The 22792-nt window shown below is 37.6% G+C and overlaps 2 protein-coding genes across 21 annotated transcripts in view; one reads left to right on the forward strand and one right to left on the reverse strand.

Moving 5' to 3' along the window:
• VPS54 (VPS54 subunit of GARP complex) overlaps nt 1-16028 on the forward strand; it is a 101157-nt gene extending 85129 nt beyond the window's left edge. For all 13 annotated transcript variants that reach the window (XM_081588341.1, XM_081588348.1, XM_081588346.1 and 10 more), the window contains 3 exons: nt 5996-6103; nt 8159-8253; nt 14632-16028. In XM_081588341.1, coding sequence (XP_081444467.1) covers nt 5996-6103; nt 8159-8253; nt 14632-14737 — 309 coding nt within the window. In that variant the 3' untranslated portion in view covers nt 14738-16028. The remainder of the gene's footprint in view (nt 1-5995; nt 6104-8158; nt 8254-14631) is intronic.
• Nucleotides 16029-16604: 576 nt separating this feature from the next.
• The window catches only part of UGP2 (UDP-glucose pyrophosphorylase 2), a 58256-nt gene continuing 52068 nt past the window's right edge, over nt 16605-22792 (reverse strand). For all 8 annotated transcript variants that reach the window (XM_081588380.1, XM_081588376.1, XM_081588379.1 and 5 more), the window contains 4 exons: nt 22158-22355; nt 21383-21625; nt 18164-18268; nt 16605-17063 (listed from right to left, as the gene is read on the reverse strand). In XM_081588380.1, the coding sequence (XP_081444506.1) occupies nt 16956-17063; nt 18164-18268; nt 21383-21625; nt 22158-22355 (654 nt within the window). In that variant the 3' untranslated portion in view covers nt 16605-16955. The remainder of the gene's footprint in view (nt 17064-18163; nt 18269-21382; nt 21626-22157; nt 22356-22792) is intronic.

The following is a 22792-nucleotide window of genomic DNA, read 5'->3' on the forward strand; positions in this document are numbered from 1 at the left end:
AAAAATAAAAATTTTTTTAAAAAGAATACATAAACACACTCAACTAGACTTCAGAATTATATCACACGTCACCTAAAAATTTCCAATATTCAATCATGAGAGTCTGAAAGTGGATTATATTAATCTTATTATGAACATGGTTTTTGCCTCACATATTCCCTGAAAGAGCTTCTGACTCCCAGAAATCTCAGACTGCACTTTGAGTAACTCTGGCATAGTTAGTAGATAACATATATGCTTTATGTTTCTCCTTTAAGAAACTTAAGGATTTACAGTTGTGTGCAGACATGCCTATATTATGCCCTCTAAATTTCTAGTTTTGTGTGGAGAAAAATTATTGTTTAGAAATTCTCTATTTTCTTCATGGTTGTGAAGTGCAAGCTAAATTCAAAAGCAGTTCCATTCCACCAGTTTCCTTTTTTGATATATGACATTCTTCTGTGTACCAAAAATCAATGAATAATGCATGTTTAACTCCCCTAAGAAGTTTACCATCTAACACAGCAGAGGACTTAACACCTAACAATGTAGAGTAAAGTGAAAGTGAAAGTGTTAGTCATTCAGTTGAGTCTAACTCTTTGTGACCCCATGAACTGCAGCCTGCCAGGCTCTTCTGTCCATGGAATTCTACAGGCAAGAATAACTGGAGTGGGTTGCCATGCTCTCCTCAAGTCGCTCAGTCATGTCCAACTCTTTGTGACCCCATGGACTATACAATCCATGGAATTCTCTAGGCCTGAATACAGGAGTGAGTAGCCTTTCTCTTCTCCAGGGGATCTTCCCAACCCAGGGACTGAGCCCAGATCTCCCGCATTGCAGGCGGATTTTTTACCAGCTGAGCCACAAGGGAAGCCCTGTATTATCAAGTCTGTATACCACTCCCTGTTCTACTTGCTTCCATGGGTTGCCCAGGAGTTTGGTCCAATTTTTAATTCATACCAGAATAGCAGAATGTTTGATTTGGGTTAGTCTCTCAATTTTTAGCTTTTCATTTTCTTACCTGGAATTTTAATTTGGGTAAAGAGGAATAGCATAATAATAAAATACAGGTTGATTCTAAGAAGCTAATAAGTAAGGGTACCTTTCCTTGGGCAGAATAAAACATTAACATCTAATGATACTACTGGCTAGACTAATGTCCCAGCCACTATTAATTCATGTTGAGTTAAATTGTGTTAGGTTAACAGAGATACACAAAAGTGAAGAAACCTTTTATCTTGTCCTCAAATAGTGAAATATGTAGTAGGATAATTATGTCAGTAACTATTATAGGAGGTAGGTTATATGTTTTGAAAGACATGGTTGTCAGCTGGGGAAGGAGGTCTGGGAAAGCTTTATGGATGAGGCATGCATATAAATTTTGCTTTTCACAATTAGAGTGGGCTTCCCTGGTGGCTTGGTGGTAAAGAATCCGTTTGCTGATGCAGGAGACACAGGTTCAGTCCCTGGGTTGGGAAGATCCCCTGGAGAAGGAAATGGCAACCCATTGCAGTATTCTTGCCCGGGAAATCCCATGGACAGAGGAGCCTGGCAGGCTACATATGGTTGCAAAAGAGTCGGACACGACTTAGCGACTAAACAACAACGATTAGAGCAGATTAAGTTGAGGCCAGGAGATACACTGAGGTAACAGCGTGAGCAGACATGTTGATTGGAATCATAAGAAGAAGTTGAGTGTCAGGTTTTGGAGTTAGGTAGACCTAAGTTCAAATTCCATGTTTGTCACACATGAGCCATTGAAGAACCTTTGGCAAATTCTTAATTTATTTAAGCCTCAGTTTCTATCTCTAAATGGGGATAATAATAAAAATCTCAATAAAGATGTAGTGAGGATTTATGAGATAGTATATGTGGAGCACTTTTCTTTTTATCATATCTTCGTATCTGACTAGAGCCAGTTCTGGTAAACATTGACTGCTAACGCTTTTGCTGTTGTTTTTAATAATAACAAAAGTAAGTAATTCCATATATCTAATGTATTAGGGTGGGTAAGCCCAAGAGTAGAGTGGGAGATATGTTGGAAAGATAGTAGAGGGCTTTGACTACCAGTGGAAAGCTAAGCAGTTTAAGTCAGGTTGATGGAGGTATAATTTACATTGAGTAAAATTCATCCTAAGTATATAGTTAGATGAATTTTAATGTTCATGGGGTAGTAGAATGACCACAATCAAGATATAGAACAATTCCATCACTACTAAACATCCTCTAGGGTATTTATGAAGTTAATCCTTTCCCAATACCCCAAAACCATGACAACTGCTGACCTGATTTTCTTCTATTTAGTTTTGCCTTTTCCAGTATGTCTTATAAATGGAATTATACAGAATGTAACATCTTGTCCCAGGTACCTTTCATTTAGCCTAATGCTTTTGAAATTCATGGATGTTACAACATGTGTTAATATCTTGTTAATTTTTATTATAAAGTGGTATTGACTGAAGTACTACTGTTTGTTTATCCATTCATCAATTGATAGATGTTTTTGGATTTTCTCCAGTTTCTGGCTGTTATGAATAATATACATTCATGGACACATCTTCGTGTGGGCATGTGTTTTCTTTTGTGTAAATACTTTGACTATATTGATGGTGGCATAGAAATGTAAAATTTTATGGTAACTTTATTAAAAAAAATGCCAAATGGTTTTCCAAAGTGACTATACAATTTTGTGATGTATAAGACTTCTGGATACTCTTTATCTTCACCAGCTCTTTCTGTTGTCTCTGTTTTTTAACGTTAGTCTTCTAGTGGGTCTGCATTGAGTAATATCTCATTGTGGTTTTAATTTCTATAATGACTAATATGTTGAGTATCTTTTCATGTGTTAGTTTGTCATCCGTACTTTATCTCTGGCAGTTTTTTGGTTGTCACAGTTTCGTGTGGAATGGTACTGGTAATTAATGAGTAGAGACTAAGGATGCTGCTGAATATCCTACAATACATAAGACAGCCCCCACAACAAAAAATTATCTAGCTCAAAATGTCAGTAGTGTAGAGGTTTAGAAATTCTGACCTAGAGTACTAACTAATGTGTAAAATAATTTGAAAGTATAATTGATGAGACTTAGTCACTGATTCAATACAAGGAAACAAAGAAAAGAAGGAGTTAAAAACTTAAGTTGGAGATTTCAAGTCTGTGTGACCAGGAGGATGGTAATACTGGTAATAGTAATTGAAACAGGTAAGAGAGCAGGTTTGGGAAAGCTCATGGTAAGCTCAATAGTGGATTGGAGCATGTAATGAATGTAATAAAGGGGAGCATGTAATAAAGTGGTTCATAACTAGAGATATATTAGAAGTCATGGGATTGAACAACATTGATAAGAGAAAAGTGAGGAAGATAAGAGAGGGTTAATATTAAAGTTGCTTTGCACTTAGGATACAGGAGATAGAAGAGTGGGAAGGTTAGGAGGGAAGGAACTGGGAGAGCATTGTACTGCACCAGGATGACGTTTCCAGTGTGAGGTTGTGTGAAATACTGCAGAGAAATAAGGAAGGGGAACGAAAAAAGGTATTAAATTTGGAAATTAGGACCTCTTTAGTAATTTTTTTCCGGAGAGAAATTTCAAAAGATTGTTTACGGTGGAGGGAAGATTGTTTGGATGATGGCAAGAACCAAATTTTAAAGGTTGAGAATAAAGAAGTACAGTATCAAGTTTAAATGATTGAAGCCTTGTATGGTAAAGGTTATACAGAAAGAATACTATTTTGAGGGAAATCAGTGATGAAGGAAAGTTTTGAGGGGTAGTATACTAGTTTACTAGGGCTGCCATAACATTCCCACAGAGTAAGGGGCTTAGAACACAGAAGTGCATTGTCGTGTAGTTTTTGGAGGATAGAAATCCTGAATCAAAGTGTCCCCAGACCATGCTCCCTCTGAAGGCTCTAACAGAGAAAATTTCCTTGCCTCTTTCTAGCTTCAGGTGCCTGCTGTCAGTTGTTGGCATTCCTTGACTTGGAGACGCATCACTTCAGTCCCTGCCTCTGTCTTCACATGACCATCTTCCCTCTGTGTGTTTCTGTGTCTAAGTCTCCCTCTCCTTTCTTTTATAAAAATACCAGTCAGTGGATTTAGGGTCCACTCCAATCCAGTATGACCTTAGGAGGCTCCAAGTGGACACGAATCTTGGGGGGATATTATTCAATCCAGGACATGGGGGTAATTAAGGGGATTTTGCCATTGTGAGATTATTTCATACCCACTAGGATGGCTAAAATAAGGACAGTAACAAGTATTAGAGAGAATATGGAGAAATTGGAACCCTCATACATTGCTGGGTGGAATTTGTAAAGTGGTACAGCCACTTTGGAAAACATTTTGCATTTCCTCAAAAGGTTGAACATGGAGTTACCGTATGATCCAGTAATTCTACCTCAAGAGAATTGATAACATCTATCTACACAGAAATCTGTACGTGAATGTTCATGGCATTATTATTCATAATAGCCAAAAAGTAGAAATGACCCAAATGTCTATTAATTGATAAACTATGGTTTATTCATGCAATGGAATATCATACAGCCATAAAAAGGATGACGTACTGGATGCAACATGGATGAACCTTGAAAGCATGCTAAGTAAAAGAAGCCAGTCACAAAAGCGATATGCTATATGATTCCATTAGTGATTAGTGGTTGCCAGGAACTAAGGAGAGGGCGTAATGGGGAGTGCCTGCTCATGGATATGGGGTCTCTTTTTGGATTGATGGAAGTGTTTGTAAATTAGTGGTGATGGTTATATAGCTAATGAGTTTACTAAAAAACAATTAATTGTACAAATTATATCTTAGAACCATTAGTAAAAAAAGAAAAGGGGATATTTGATATACTGTAGGCTGAAGAGAGACAAATCATTGAGTGGTCACAGTGTTGCTTGGTCCAGTTACAAGATGACTTCTACATGGTTCTACTACCGCAGTATATTGGAACTCATCATTTTAATAAACTATATAAGATTAGTGCATCTAAAATATAGTTATTTGGTCCAAATTTGTCTTATAAGTGAAAATGATGTATAATTTAAGCTGTGAACACTATAATATGGGCCAAAAGGTGATTATCTAAATCATACCAGTGTACTGTTCCAAATGTAAGAATAATAAATGAATTTACCTAATTAAAAATTTTTAGTATAGATACTTGAAATTAGGGTAAATATGATTACAATATTGGCCCAACTACAAAAGAAAAAGAACATTTTAGTTCTACCAGTTATATTGATTTCAGATATAACCACTTTGAACACATTCTTAATATCATGTTTTAAAAACAAACTGTTAATTTGAAGGGCCTACTTTAATGATTTCATTATTCTATATTGAGCCAGAATAGTAGCTAACATTTTTGAGTACTTCCTTTGTATCACACACAGTTTTGAGTTCTTCTTATCAACCATCTTTTAAAATCCTTAGAACAAGCCCTTTGAGATATAGAGAAATGTCTCACCTAATACAGAGAAGTAACTCACCCAGTCTCACATAGCTAAGAATTTTAAGAGTTAGAACTTGAACCCAAGCAGTCCATCTTTAGGGCTTCCCAGGTTGCACCGTGGTAAAGAATCTGCCTACCAATGCAGGAGACGCAAGAGATGCAAGTTCCATCTCTGAGTCAAGATCCCCTGGAGTAAGGAATGGTAACCCACTCCAGTATTCTGGCCTGGAATATTCCATGGACAAAGAAGCCTGGCGGGCTACAGTCCATGGGGTCGCAGAGAGTCAGACGGTGACTGAGCAACACATCACATGCCCATCTTAAGAAGGGAAGCAGTCTATGTTCTTAGCCACTAAATTATGTTGGCTGTCTCAAAGTAGATTAGAATTTTTGATGAAAAATTTTTGAGATTTGCATGAGTAGCACAGAACATAGTTGAAGTGTAATCTTCAACTATATCAGAGTTAGATGTGTAAAGGCAGCAAATAATATGTTTTAGGAAACAGTGGGGATAGTACACATTACAGAGGACATGAATATAATTCTCATTATTTTTCCCTGCCAGTATGAAGTGAAAGCTCCCGTTCCTTCTGCCTGTTTCAGGAATATTTGTAAGCAAATGGCAAAAATGCATGAAGCTATATTTGATCTCCTTCCTGAAGAACAAACGCAAGTGAGTAGTAATTCCTAAAACTATTATATATAACATAATATGCATGCAGAATTGAAGTGGTTTTATGTACTTTTGACACATGTAAGCTTAGTTCATGTTCCAATATGATCATTATTATTTTTTTCCAGTTGTTATACTGACTTGTGGAACATGGATAGAAATTTCTGATTTCAAAGCACTCCTTGCCCTGACAGGTTAGAGCAGTGGTAGCTTTGCTCTGTGGTCAGCCATCCTAAAAAGCAGATTTTCATTTCTCTATTGGGTTATCAGAGGTCCCAGATTGTACCAACATCATTTATTACATTATTAGTTTGAAAAGCAGGGTTAGTATTTATCATTGAATAGTAGAATAAGTTATACACACTGATTATAATCCAAATTGGATAGGGAAGGAATTACTGATGGACTTAATAATGAGAAGACATATAAAGTAACTCAATCAGTATACCTTAGTGTTTGTTAGGTCAGCATAAATGATGTGTAGTAGGCACAAATCAGGAAAAATAGCAATAGTCTTCAGCATCTCTTACCTATGAAGTATCCACCCTCTGCCTCTACTGTTTTCCCTACACTGTCATCAGTGTTCTCTTCACTTTTCCACGACATTCCTACCCCTGACTTCCCTCAATTCCATTTCCTAGTAGTACTTTAAAGGTTCCAGTACTTCTTTTTTTTCAGTCTTCTATATCCACCTTAGTTCGTTCCCTTTATACCAGGTGATCTCATTCAAGCCTAGTTGTATTTAGGGTCGGGAAGATGCCCTGGAGGAGGGCATGGCAACCCACTCCAGTATTCTTGCCTGGAGAATCCCACAGACAGAGGAGCCTGGAGGACTACAGTCCACGGGGTTGCAAAGAGTTGGACACAACTGAAGCGACTTAACAAACACACAATGTTATAATTAATACAAGCCTAGTTGTTATATGACTAATGATCTTAGCTTTCACTGGAATTTTTGCTCTTCAGACAAATTTCTTATTTCAGTTTGTCTCTAATTGGTTGAGTGCATGGCATTGGTATTTGGGAGCAAAGTGTAGGTTTTGTAGTGTCTCTTCCCTGCTTTTGCTTCTGCTGGTCTCCTTTCCCACACCACCTTGAACTTCCATCTTATACTAGCTATTACCATCTTCTCATGTTTTCCTAGGTTTTCATTAATCATACTAACTTTATGAATAAATATCATCCACCATCTTTGGGGCTCACTGAGGACTTAGGAGGAGCTTTGAGATATGGAGCACCCACTAGGGTCTCTTTTTTCCTTTCTCAGTCTTCCTAGCCAAACCATCCTTTTCATTCCACATGCAAGATCCCCCATCTCTGACATTCTGACCTTCTGAATTTGCCCTCTGAGTTATAATTCTGGAGCAAGACTTAGCCAGGTCAGTGAGTTGAATACACAGGTATTTCGTGTATTTTTATCTGCATCTTCATTTAAAGTGAACTCTTTTCAAACCTGGGCACAAAGTATAGATTTTATGTCGTTATTGTCATTTGAGTACCAGTGATTCCCTAAAACTTTTCCATAGATGACTTTATGTATTTTTGTCATGGAAAATATATTTCACAAAATTGTTTCCATAGATTAATTTTGTATAATTTCAGGTCAGGCATTTCCCAAAGAGGTACTGGGCCATTGCATTAAAAATATGCATATGGAGTGATAAAATACTTCCAAGTAATTTAGAAGGGTAACAGTAGCCTTCCTTTATCATTGTGACTTTTTTCTCTATCAGGTTCCTAGTTAATTGCAGAATTCTCCATCTTTTCTCTATTCTTTTACCTGTATGGTTCAACCCTTTACGTATTCCAGAAGACTTTTAAGGGGCAGAAAGGCAGTAGTAAATCATATCACTAAAAGAAGTACTGCTGAAAAGGGCAAAAAGAGCTTTTATCCAACTAAGGAGAAAAACTATACTAAAATAGCAATTCCATACTTTCAGAGGAGCATTTTAAAAGTATATGCCAAAGCAAAAAATTTTTCTCCGAATAATATTAATTACTTATGTCTTCTGTGTCAGTAGAGCTTTAAGAAACTTAGTTTTGTTTCTTTTCCAGATGTTATTTTTAAGAATTAATGCAAGTTACAAACTCCACTTGAAAAAACAGTTATCTCACTTAAATGTGATAAATGATGGAGGACCTCAAAATGGGTATGTTTTCAACATATTTTTACCACATACTCCCATATTGAGTTGTTTGATTAGTTTTTATTCATTATGCTGTCCTTTACTACTGTAATCTTGCCAGGGCCCCACAGTTGTAAAATCAGCAATCTTTTGCCTTTTTTTTCCCCTCTGTGGAGGTGCTGTATCTCTATATCTATCTGTCTGTTTATGTTAAAGTGTTTTATAAATGGTCACTTAGTTAACTGACCTTATATGTCTACTTTGAGTCAGTGTGTGTTAATAGCACCTTCTTAGGTCACCCAGTAGTCTTCAGCTGTCCAGACAGAACTCAAAGTCCTACTTTGTACCTGTATAACCCTGAGAAAGTCACCTAAACTCTGTGCTTTATGTATAAAATGAGAGTGATAAAATTTCTTTAATTCCCCCACAGGGTTACAAAAAATAATGTGTATATATTTTCTTGTAAGCCATTGAACAAATTTTATGTATTATTGGTGAAGTAGTATGACATACAAAACATAAGATTTAGAATCAGAAAACTTGGGTTAAGTTTGGCCACTTACTAGCTCTGTAACTGAGCAAGTCACTTAATCTCTCTGAGCCTTAATATTTCTTATATTGGGAATGATAAAAAGTTCTGTCACAGAATTTTTGTTAAGAGCAATGTAGGTTAGGATATGAATTTAAAGATTATATAAAATGCAAGGCACTGATCGTATAAGTTACACCTTAGTATGATTTCTGTACTCTGTTACCTGTTCATGGATTTTTAGGAATGGAATATTTTTCTTCCCCATTGAAGGCATTTCAGGCTTAAATTTCAAACTTACAGGGACAAATGTAAAAACCATATTTTGGAATCAGAAGTTGGCTTTGCCCTTAAAAAAAAAGAAGTATGTTTGACCCTTGAACAAGGTAGGGAAGGGCGTTAAGTGTGCTGACCCTCTAGCAATTGAAAATTCGAGAATAACTTAAGGACCTGGCCCTCCACATACAGGGTTTCTCCATATCCACAATTCCACATCCACAGATTGAACCAACTGCAGAGCATATAATACTCTAATATTTACTACTTTTAAAAAATGGACCCACGCAGTTAAAACCTGTGATGTTGGAGAATGCAGTTAATTTGTAAGCTTCAAACTGCTGAATTTGTCTGCCAGGCTGAATTTAAGAGTTTTATGCAAAAATCTGATTTTCTTTTGATTATTACCTGGTTCTTCTGTTTTAAAGAATTATTTTTTTCCCCAAAATTTCAAAGCCACAGAAAAGTTTAATGACAGTATAATGAATACCAAATATCTCTCAGACACTATTCAAAGAAACTTAATACTATTTTAAAGTCTCATTCCTCTCATACATTCCTACTTTTATTCACATAACTGAATCTTGCTAGTTGGTTGTTTTCAGACCAGTAGATCTGAAGTATCCAAATTAATTCATCACCTGTTATTTCTTTGTTAATATAACTATTTGGGGATTGGCACCTTCAAGATCTTCATTGTCTCACACTTTTAAAGACAGTAATACTTGGTTAGTCAAATATGTCTTTGAGTGATCCCTTGAAGGATAGAATTTCTTGAAAACTTACCTCTAGACTTTAGCCAAAAACAGAAATTTTTTTCCTGAAATGGCTCTAAAATTTTACTTTTTTCAAGCTGAAATTGGGACATAACATAAAATTAAACATTTCACAGTTAAAAATTCAGTGGCCCTGAGTACCATCACAAACACCACCTCTGTGCAACCACCAGCTTTGTCTAGTTCCAAACATTTTACAGAATGAAGCAGGGCAAAGGCTAATAGAGTTCTGCCAAGAGAACGCACTGGTCATAGCAAACACCCTCTTCCAACAACACAAGAGAAGACTCTACACATGGATATCACTAGATGATCAACACCGAAATCAGATTGATTATATTCTTTGCAGCCAAAGATGGAGAAGCTCTATACAGTCAGCCAAAACAAGACCGGGAGCTGACTGTGGCTCAGATCATGAACTCCTATTGCCAAATTCAGACTTAAATTGAAGAAAGTAAGGAAAACAAAGAGACCATTCAGGTATGACCTAAATCGAATCCCTAACTATTATACAGTGGAAGTGAGAAATAGATTTAAGGGACTAGATCTGATAGACAAAGTGCCTGATGAACTATGGACGGAGGTTCGTGACATTGTACAGGAGACAGGGATCAAGACCATCCCCATGGAAAAGAAATGCAAAAAAGCAAAATGGCTGTCTGAGGAGGCCTTAGAAATAGCTATGGAAAGAAGAGAAACCAAAAGCAAAGGAGAAAAGGAAAGATATACCCATTTGAATGCAGAGTTCCAAAGAATAGCAAGGAGAGATAAGAAAGCCTTGTCAGTGATCTGTGCAAAGAAATAGAGGAAGACAATAGAATAGGAAAGACTAGAGATCTCTTCAAGAAAATTAGAGGTAGCAAGGGAACATTTCATGCAAAGATGGGCTCAATAAAGGACAGAAATGGTATGGACCTAACAGAAGCAGAAGATATTAAGAAGAGGTGGCAAGAATACACAGAACTGTACAAAAAAGATCTTCATGACTCAGTTAATCATGATGATGTGATCACTCACCTAGAGCCAGACATCCTGGAATGTGAAGTCAAGTGGGCCTTAGGAAGCATCACTATGAACAAAGCTAGCAGACGTGATGGAATTCCAGTTGAGCTCTTTCAAATCCTCAAAGATGACGCTGTGAAAGTGCTGCACTCAATATGCCAGCAAATATGGAAAACTCAGCAGTGGCCACAGGACTGGAAAAGGTCCGTTTTCATTCCAATCCCAAAGAAAGGCAATGCCAAAGAATGCTCAAACTACCGCACAATTGTACTCATCTCACACAACTAGCAAAGTAATGCTCAAAATTCTCCAAGCCAGGCTTCAAAAATACATGTACTGTGAACTTCCAGATGTTCAAGCTGGTTTTAGAAAAGGCAGAGGAACCAGAGATCAAATTGCCAACATCTGTTGGATCATTGAAAAAGCAAGAGAGTTCCAGGAAAACATCTATTTCTGCTTTATTGACTCTGCCAAAGCCTTTGACTGTGTGGATCACAATAAACTGTGGAAAATTCTGAAAGAGATGGGAATACCAGACCACCTAACCTGCCTCTTGAGAAATCTGTGTGCAGGTCAGGAAGAAACAGTTAGAACGGACATGGAACAACAGACTGGTTCCAAATAGGAAAAGGAGTACGTCAAGGCTGTATATTGTCACCCTGCTTATTTAACTTATATGCAGAGTACATCATGAGAAACGCTGGGCTGGAAGAAACACACGCTGGAATCAAGATTGCGGGGAGAAATATCAATAACCTCAGATAGGCAGATGACACCACCCTTATGGCAGAAAGCGAAGAAGAACTAAAGAGGCTCCTGATGAAAGTAAAAGAGGAGAGTGAAAAAGTTGGCTTAAAGCTCAACATTCAGGAAACAAAGATCACGGCATCCGGTCCCATCACTTCATGGCAAATAGATGGGGAAACAGTGGAAACAGTGGCTGACTTTATTTTTTTAGGCTCCAAAATCACTGCAGATGGTGACTGCAGCCATGAAATAAAAAGACGCTTACTCCTTGGAAGAAAAGTTATGACCAACCTAGACAGCATATTAAAAAGTAGAGACATTACTTTGCCAACAAAGGTCCGTCTAGTCAAGGCTATGGTTTTTCCAGTGGTCATGTATGGATGTGAGAGTTGCACTATAAAGAAAGCTGAGTGCCAAAGAATTAATGCTTTTGAACTGTGGTTTTGGAGAAGACTCTTGAGTGTCCCTTGGACTGCAAGGAGATCCAACCAATCCATTGTAAAGGAAATCAGTCCTGAATGTTCATTGGAAGGACTGATGCTGAAGCTGAAACTCCAATACTTTGGCCACCTGATGCGAAGAGCTGACTCATTGGAAAAGACCCTGATGCTGGGAAAGATTGAAGTTAGGAGGAGAAGGGGATGACAGAGGATGAGATGGTTTGATGGCATCACCGACTCAATGGACATGAGTTTGAGTCAACTCCAGAGTTGGTAATGGACAGGGAGGCCTCGCGTGCTGCAGTCCATGGGGTCGCAATGAGTTGGACATGACTGAGCAACTGAACTGAACTGAACTGAACTGAAACATTTTACTATCCCAAGAGGAAATCCCAGGCCCATTAAGTGTGCATTGCTTGTGTCCCACTCTGTGATCTTATGGACTGGAGCCTGGTGCCCTCCTCTAGGGGATCTTTCCTACCCAGGGATCGAACCTGCGTCTTTTATGTTGCCTGCATTGGCAGGTGGGTTTTTTTTTTTGCCGCTAGTGCCTCCTCAGAAGCCCCATTAAGCAGTGTTCCCTTCCTTCTCCCCAGCCCTGCACATTTTCTTTTTAATGTGATTTTTTTTCTCTGTTTTAAGACATTTTTAAAATACAGAGACATATGGAGAATACTTGTATTCCTGTTACTTTGAATTGATCAGTATTAACATTTTTCATTTTCACTGGAAAACAAAGTTCAGCATTTTTTTTAAATTGGCACTCCAAACAAAGCTTGAGTACCCCTTGGCCCCTATCTCCAGTCTTTTTCTCTTTTACCCAGCCCTTCGGCAGTGTTTCTAGTAAATCTGTTCTATATCCTTTAAGTTCTTCTCATTTATTTCTCTTTATCTCAGAAAAAATATGGAGCTGCTTTATGAATTTACTTACATGATACTTTGTACACATGCTGCTTGCTTTTTCTATTATTTATTTATGCTGATATATAAAAATCATCCATTTTTGATTGCTTTATTGTATTCTTCCACATGAATCAATGTATCCATTTCACCTAGTGATTGATTTTAGGTTATTATTTTTTTCCATTACAGTCATGCCACAGTGAAGATCTTCCCTTATACATGTCTAATGATGTGATCTTTTCTTTAGGGTGCATATCTAGAAATGAATCAGATGTACATTTTCACTCCACTAGGATTTGCCAGAATGCTCTCCAAAGTGGCTGTACCAAGTTTACATTCCCTTTTATTCCACATCTTGCCAGCTGTTACATTTTTTAATTGTTGCCAGTCTTACGGATACAATGGTTATTTTGTTTTGATTTGCATTTCCTAATGTTTGTCTTTACATATTTGTCATTCAGGTGTTCTCATCTGTGACTTTTCATATTCTTTGCCCATTTTTTATCTGGGTATTATTTTTTTCTTGCTGATTTTAGATTTTTGCATATGCCTTCAAATTAATCCTTCATTGGTTACATATATTGCACGTATTTGCTTTTCTTTTTTGTCCTTTTAGCTAACAAAAATTCTCAACTTTGATGTACAGCATATACTTTCTATGTACTTTCTTCTATAGACTATAAATAGTTGTGTTTGTTAAACATAACCTGATCTTTTTAAATGGATATTTATGTTAATTTTGTTTAATTTTTAATGTGGGAAACTTGCCTTAAAAATACTTTGTTCTTTTCTGAGCCTCTGCTGTTAGTTTCAGTGTATTTACTGATCCTATTATCAGAAAAAACATAATTTACTCTTTTTATGAATTTTAAAGCACTCTGAACCAGAAGTTTCAAACAAAAATATGGTTGTAACTAAATTCTGCCATGTGACAAAAGCTGAAATATTAAGTACATAAGTACAAAGGTATCTATAGACTCTAGTACATAAAAATATCCTTGCCCCCTTGTAGTCCAGCAATCCAGACCTTACATGCTCTTTAAAATATCAAAGCTGCATTTCCTCTTTCTTTATAAAAGACTAAATCAAGATCTGTTTTTTTTTCTCCATGGGCCACATCTGTTAATGTATACGTCTCATCAGACTGGTCCCTATGTCTTGTGTGTGGAGCTATGATATTTATTTGAGCCTTGTTTCCAGGAGCGTTTTTTCAAGGATAAGCATTGATGTGACAGCTAAATACTCAAAAGTGTAATTCTTGGCTTTTTGTCAGGTATTGTTATATTGGCAGTATCGAGTTTTGTATCCAGTAGTACTTGCACATGAGTACCAGCCTTCATTTAACTTTTTAAGATGGCACTCAGGAAACCTTGTCTTTCTTTCCCTTGAGTTCACTAGTCACATACACGTATACTCTAGTGACACCTGATCCAAAAAAAAATGTTTACACCATTATTTTCCAGTTTCATACTGTTTTAAGATAAATTTATTTGTGAAACTGATTCCAATCTTTTGAAAACACTGTTGTAAGAAACAGCATTAAATGATCTAACTATATGATAGTAGGAATACTGCCAAGAGAAATATATTGACATTTGGTCCCTAGAGCATCCAAATTTTAAATCACAGTCAGTCTAGAAGCTAGGATAGGTCTTTTACTTTGTGAGCACAGCTACTTTATTTGAAATGAAAGCATGAGATTAAAAATAATTTTCTCTCCAATGTTTAGGTTGGTCACAGCAGATGTAGCTTTTTACACTGGAAATCTTCAAGCCTTAAAAGGCCTTAAAGATTTGGACCTAAATATGGCCGAGATCTGGGAACAGAAAAGGTGATGACATACTGGAAAACTGGGTAGTTCATCTGACCAGGGGATGTGTGTTTATGATGGAAACATGGACGCCTGTGACTCAAGAACTGAATCTGGAGCCCACAGTGAACCAGGATTGGGGAAGGGGAAAAGGAGTGTCAGTGTTGGGAAACTGGGATTCAGTGGGATCTACAAGGAATGCCATTTATGTGCTTCCTTCAGTGAGGAGTAACTGATCAGGTGTCTATAACATTTTTCATTCTCTCTGGAAACAGACTCAGGTTTCTTTGGACCAAATCCAAAAGAACACATAGCTGTAACACAGCTGTAGTTGACTAGAATGCTCTGTATACTTTATATTAAAAAATGCTTTGCATTTCTTCCAGTGCAATGAAATTCATACGGTGTCCTACTTTATTTAATGATGGTACAATTTAAAATATTAAAATCTTACTCAACCTCTGTAGAAAGTTTTCTCTATGAAAGTAAAGCTGTTTGAAAAATTATTTTTTTACAGATCTTTCTATAAAAAATAAACATCTTTTGATTGCTTGGATTTAGGAATTCAGTTTTTGTTTTAGTGACCAATGTTAAGTTTCAGGCTTTGTGTGTTGCAAATTTAATCTTTTTATCATTGCTGTATGTCAACTGCGTAAAGCCTTCCAGAATAGTCTAAATACTTGAAAGGCTGATCACAAGTAATAATTAAAGAGTAAGATTTTGGTGTTTATTTATGCAACTATTAATTTAAATACTTATCAGATGTGGTATATGAAAGCCTGCAGTTTAACAGCTGTATTTTTATAAAAGTATCTATGAAGGGTTGGGGTGTTTTTTTCCTTTTTATTTTTAGAGGCAAGAATACATTTTCATATATTCTGCCTAATTTTGAGTTCTCATTTTAACATTTAGATAACATTGAAGTATGCCCCCCCGCCCCTTGGGTTCTTGTTTGTAAGTTACTTTGAGTGTGTATATGAACAAAGACCAGGGATAGATAGAACTTTTAAAATATAGGCTGCTGTGTTGGGGCCAGAAATATAAGGTGATGAGTAAATTATTTAAATTAAAGACTTTTATAATACCTACCTTCAAAATTAGAATTAAATGAAAGTGCCTGTGCCTCACTTCACACCAGGAATCTTGCCTAACCCTGTCAGAGTGCCTAACCTTGTGGTGATTATGTACAATGAAATAGTCTTATTTTGTGCTTTGGTTTCCTAAAAGGAAAGCCTGTTTTCTCTCCTTTATCCTTATTACAGAGGTATGTCATTGGTTCTTAAACTGTTTGTCTAAAATAAAGCTGTAAAAAATTATCAGACTTTAAAAGACAACTTTTTTTAATAGTATACAGTAAATTTTAAAGAAAATAAGCAGCTTACTCGAAAACAAGCATGGAAGAACTGAAAAATGTAATCGATTCTTAGAGAAAAGCCAAAATTCAAACTACCAGCAGACCTGGATTTGGAAGGTTATTCAAGAACATTTTCAGTTGACAACAAAGCAGCTTCAAGGAAAGGGAACTTTTTATAAAGTTATACCCTCACCCTGCTATACTAGAGAACAAGGATGTGAAAGAAATGCACTACCTCTACCCACCCCACCCCCTTCAGCTGGGAAAAGAAATACCACTTTGTTTCAGTAAATGGAGAGTCTGTGGAAAGCATGGCAGGCATCCCAGTTTCAGAACTAGATGAAAGATACACCTTCAAGTTTAATTCCTATGGAAATAATGATGTGGTTAATTCTCAGAAATGCAAAAACTGGATTTGTTAGGTAACTGGCCAGTGAGTACTTAAATATTCCAGGAGCAAATCTTTCAACTGGCAAGAGTAAACCAAAATTTTTCTTCAGCATTTCATAAAGTTAGCATTGAAATGAGTGTACACATGTATTGCTTAACAGCTTTATTTTTGAAATCACAAGCAGTTCGAAATGACCATCACTGAGGCCTCTGTTAAAAGATTTTCCAGCAGAGCTGCCCCAGTTTTAAGATTAAACAATATTGCACTTTCAGATGAATTAACTTTCAGGATCTTCTTCAAAAAAGAAAAGTATTGCTTCCATCTGTGCTTTTCTTAGACTAAAAGCATACTGCAGAAAACTCTACTTTAAAAATGAACACTGCAGGATACAGTAACATTAGAATAGTACCTGCCTATTTTATAATCTTAGAGGAACTTTTCATTGTAAGAAACTGTTTAGCCCATAATTAGTATAAAGTGTATACAGTATTTTTCATTTCAGTGGTCCAAGATACGCAGGTTTCCAGATACAATCTTGTTCTCTAATACTGCTCCAGGTGGGATGTCAATTCGGTCACCATGATTTGCTATGATGATAACCGTTCCCTAAGTGACAGAAAACACAAGAGTAATTGCAATGGCAAGCTGAAATGCAGTTGATTTTCATACAGTTATCAAGTTTATGTACAACTTCACTTACAATGGAGTAAGCGTATTTATAAACAATATGAAATGTGAAAAACAAATGACCTGTTAAGGAAAACTGTAATGTGTCCTGTCACAACCCTGGCAGTAGTTCTGGTACCATCTCTGATAAGGAGGCAAGGAATCTAGGAGTGGGAAGTGGACCCAGTGCCACAGCATGACTGGCCCTTTCAAAGAACTACTTGCAAGGCCACCAGCATTATCTACCTTCAGAAACTACAAGGTGCTTGGTTTTTATCTACATACAGGTTTGGTTTTTTTTTTTAAAGAACAGTTTAATGATTCATATTTCATGTCTTAAGTAAAATTGTTTAGATAAGGCAGTATCAGCAATAATTATATATAAATATATATATATCTTTTTGTTTTTTCAAGACCTTTAAGTCACTTTAATAAGAACACATGAAATCTAGGTATGGAATTTAAAAAAAATACTTAATTAGGAAAAAACTGTTGTATCTTTGGTTCTGAATTTGAATACTCATACCCATAGTCCTTCCTATTTCTTATGCTAGGCTGGAATGATACTAAAAGTACGCAAGCACTGTAGTAATGTGAACGAACATCTTCATACTGATGACATTTTACTTTTTAACAGGAATAGATTATAATCAGTATAAATGGAGTTGTTATTTTTTTTACTTTCAAATAGTCATCTTTAGTGAATGCTAATTTATCAGTGATTTGATTTTAAAGACTGTCATATTTCAATAAAATAGTACCAATTCAATTATTTAAGTGTTTGCTTTCCATTTGAATGCTATGTTCCACAAAATTCCTATACACAACAATTATGATTATATTTTAACTATGTTGTATGTCTATGGACAACAGTGTTAATATTAAATATTGTAGTAAGCTATTTCATTTTGAAAATGCATATCTTATAAGCAATCTGGTACAGACTAAGAAGTATTCCTTAAAATAAAGGTAAATTTAGGACTAGACAATGAAACCTGTCTTATAAAACTATAAGAACTATAATTTTCATCATAACACACCTTTAATGAAACATTCTTGCCAAATGTCACATCTCCTGAAACTGTGAGGTGATCCAGTTCAAGCATATCTGGTATACTTTCAAATCTTCTTAGATAATCCTGTACCTGAAAGAAAAATAGAAACATAAAAATTGTTTCAAAAATGGGTTAACAGAAAAACAGGGATTAAATTAACAAGGTAGTGTACTTGAACTGTAAAACATTCTGTTTATGGCCATTCTCAGGCCTTTTATGGGAAGAACCCTGTTTATTCAGGACTCACTGTGTGAGCAGTGAGAGTTTATATGGAGAGACCAGGAGGTAAACTTTGTCCCCACAATCAAGTGTTTACACTACAGCTGAGTAGATTAGACATTAAAATAGTAATAAGTGAAAAAATAACCACTATGCTAAGAGCCAGGTGAGTGGTTCACATAATCTGGAGTTAGTTGGAAAAGAGATCATCATCGTTTGAAGCAAGCTAGACTAGAGCTGGGCTTTATGACATGGGTAGGATTAAGAAGAAATGGAATACAGTTCCGGAAGAACAGCAGCACAAATTATCAAGGTCACTATCTTTGCCTCTTACTTCCTTAGATTTACTGGCACTAGAAATTGTCGTGTATGGCCTTGTTTCCTATTTTGCTGAGAAACACAGAAGCAACAGGAAAATTTACACTGGCCTCTACCACCACAACCCACTTGCTCTGGAGCCCATTACCTGTCCCTCCTAGTTCTAGGGTCGGACCATTTCTATTCCAACTTAAGACTAACCCTTCTTATGGTTACTGCCCAAAGATATTGTGAAGCAATGCTCCTTTCTCCCTCTTCAGTGTTCCCTCTTGATTGTATCAATTCCCATCAATGTATAGAACATGCTATAAATTCTCCCAGCTTAAAAACAGAACTTTAAAACCTTATATCCCTTTCTACCTATAGATTCATTTTTATGTTTTTCTTTAAGGCAAAACTCTTGAATAAGTTTTCTCATTCAGTATCTTCAATTTCTCTTCTATTCTCTCTTAAATCCATGCCAGTCAGGCTCCAAAACCTCTATACTGTTACAGCTAATTGTGAGTTCTCACTCATCTTACTTGAGTTGGCAACAGCACTTGACTACAAATGATCAGTTCCTCTCTCGTGAAACATTGTCTTCATTTGGCTTTCAGGCCACACACAGTCATGGTTTTCTACCCAGTTCTTCATCTGCACCTCTGCAGTCACCTTTGCTGCTTCCTCTACCACATCTGCATCCTCTAGCCTTGGCGTTCCTCAGGGCTCAGTTCTTGACTCCCTACCCCACCATTAACTGCCTCAGTGATCCTTATGGTTTTAAATACCCAGTTATAAACTGACAACTCTCAAGTTTACCTTGTTTGTAGATTTTTCCTCTGAGCTCCAGACTCATACATTCAGCTTCTCCATTTGAAGGTCCAAGTACACTATCTCCAAAATTGAACTGTCCATTCTGCTCCCCTTAAACCTGCTCTATCCAAGCCTTCCACACCCTCAGTAAAAGACAGCTCCACATTTCCAGTCACACAGGCCAAAAACCTTAGAGCCATCCGTACTCTTCTCTTTTACCCTCCTACCTAGTAAGTAAATCCTGTAGGTACAACTTACAAAATATTTCATATTGTTAATGTTTTTCATTATTTCCCCTGCAGCCACCCTGCTCCCAGCCAGAATTCCAGCAACAGCCTATTCCCTGGTCTCCCTGATTCTACCCTTGCTCACCAGATTGGTCACTTCACCCCTCAGTTGACATTCTCCAATGGCTTCTCACCCCCAAGAAGAAAAAAGCCACACTCCCAATACTCAATGACAAGGTTCTACACAATCTGGTTACACATCTGACCAACCATCTCCCACCGCCATCGCTCACTTGCTCACTGTGCTCTGCTGCTGCTGCTAAGTCGTTTCAGTCGTGTCCGACTCTGTGCGACCCCATAGACGGCAGCCCACCAGGCTCCGCCGTCCCTGGGATTCTCCAGGCAAGAATGCTGGAGTGGGTTGCCATTTCCTTCTACAGTGCATGAAAGTGAAAAGTGAAAGTGAAGTTGCTCAGTTGTTTCCAACTCTTTGCGACCCCATGGACTGCAGCCCACCAGGCTCCTCCATCCATGGGATTTTCCAGGCAAGAGTACTGGAGTGGGGTGCCATTGCCTTCTCCGTTACTGTGCTCTAGGAACCCTAAAACATGTTCTTCCTCAGAGCAACTAGCCATTGCCCTCTCAACCCCTGTTTGCAAACTGAGATAGCCTAAAGTTCTTACTTCTTGCAGGGTATGGAAGAGGCTAGGAAGAGTGGGAGGGAAGGAAGGGAAGATGAGGTTAGGTGGAAAATGGTTAGTAATTCCATCTCAGGATCTGGGAAGATGGTGGGTCCATGTAGCACCATGATATTCCCAGCCTGAGCAGATTAGGGAGGCACCAAAGACAGGGAGACTCTAAAAGCATGATGCTGTCCTGGAAATCCCAACCTGGCCACAGGACCCAGAATCACAGCCCATGAATGTGTAAGGGCAGTGCACACATCCGAACCAGGTGACACTAAACCACAAGCAGGACTAGAATAGACTTGGATGGCACAGGCCACACAAAGGCTAACCCTGTCACTTCATTAACCTCACAGCATTTTATGTGATTAGATTTTTTTGGATTCCACTTACCACATTCCTCCTGCCTAGAATGCTTTTTGCCCCAGATACCTGCATGGTACAAGCTTCTCAGGCCACCCAATGTGAAATGTCACCACCACCACCACATCCACACATTCCCTACTCCTTTATTTAACATTTACCATTTCTTGGCATATTATACCTTTGACTTACTTGCTTCTTACCCCACTAGAATATCCAGGAAGGCTAAGATTTTAGTCTGTTTTATTTACTGCTAAATACCTAGAATACTGCCTTGCACATGGCAGAGGCTCAATAAATTTTGTTAAACCAGAATTAACATTCTCTCACTGATGAAAGCAGTAATGGTCTTAGACGAGACATAAGATATAATATCTTAAAATGTAAACATTCTTTACTGCTCTATATAGCAAGCAGTTAAAAAATGAGTTACATCTTCATCTTCTATGGTTGATTCCCTTTAAAAGACATCAGAGTTGGAGGAATATAACAGATTAGCAGCAAAGACTGTAATCAGACTCCAATTGACGTGTGTATCCTATCTAATTACACATTACAAAATACAAATTCACATGTATATCATATTTATAATTACATACCTTTGTAAAAGAACTGCCTAATTTAACCAAGGGCACTGTAGGAAATTCCCGCTTTTCACTCATTGTCAAAGATCCTGCATTAAGGCTATAGAGGTTTGACATCACAAGCAAGAGATCTGATGTGGTTTTAACAGGCAGAAAACGGCTTCTAGGAACATTAATACCTAGAGAGTTCTCAAAACTTTTAATGGCAGCCCCTACTGCAGTTTCTAACTGAATGACATTCAGGCCTCCATCCAAAGTCTGTAAGAAAGGGAGCAGGAGAGAGAAACAGGTTTTAGTAACTTGGTTCTATATGTGCTAGTTATTTGGGGAGTGGTTTCAGAGATCCACTGAAGGAAACAGAATTTTGAGAGCTGATATCTCTGAAGCACTGGTAGGTGCTTATACATATGTGATCTTTTTCAGCATCATAACTCTCTCGTTCAGTAATATTTCCATTTTACAATAAAGAGCTGAAGGTTCAGAAAACCTTGGCCTCTGGCCAAGAGGCCTCTAAGTACCAGAGCATCAAGATTGAGGTAGATCCTCTACTTTGGGCCCCAGTGTTCTTGCCGCTACCACAGCCCAGGGTCGAGTAAGGACACCATGGATTGCTTGGCAAACTAAGGGATGGGTGTCAACTCTGAAAGAGAGGGCCAGGAATGGAAGAAACTAACTAGGCCAAAAGGAGTGACCCATGGACTAGATGGGCCAGAGGCAGTGGACAGTGAGTCTGTGTGTGGTGTGCTATAAGTGGAACCAGGGAGCCCAGTGGGCTGTGACTTTGGCTTACCTTTGGATTTACAATGATTTCCATGTCAATAGCATTCTGCTCCTGCAGTCTTTTAACTGCAGCAAGAGAGATCCATAGGTTGTTTGTGTTAAATATTTTGAATTTTGATACAGATTTGAACTCATCAACATGCGCTTTTGGCACTTGAGCAATTTCCACCAGTCTCAGTTTGCCTTCATACTGAGTGAGTGTCCCACCCTAGAAAGGCAGAGAAGAGTGAGTGCTTCCACATCGCTCCCAATTATAACTATACCACGTTGTTTATAGTCTATGAATGATACAGAAAAGACACTGATGACAAAATCCCCCCTGAAATAAAAGGCAATGGCAGTGAGTCGATCTGGGATACAAAGTAACACATGTATATGAAAGTAGAACCAAAGAAAACAATTCAGGTTGTCAGTTGTTTTATACTCCCTTTTGTCCATAATAAAAGTCCTGGGGGTACATCAGGTTCTCCTCACTTTCCAAACATCTGCTGCAGAAACAGACATTCCTCTTATTCTCAAACCACCGTCCATCACCAGACGACCAATCCTACCACCTCAGACCCTGCTCTGACTACCTCTGGGATAAGGGGAGTAAAGTCAAGACAGAGGCACAAGTGGAAGAGAAGAGACTTCAGAGTGGCCTTA

This window comes from Giraffa tippelskirchi, chromosome 4 (assembly GCF_054371585.1).
Source record: "Giraffa tippelskirchi isolate mGirTip1 chromosome 4, T2T-mGirTip1v1.2.pri, whole genome shotgun sequence".
NCBI classification, from domain to species: Eukaryota; Metazoa; Chordata; class Mammalia; order Artiodactyla; family Giraffidae; genus Giraffa; species Giraffa tippelskirchi.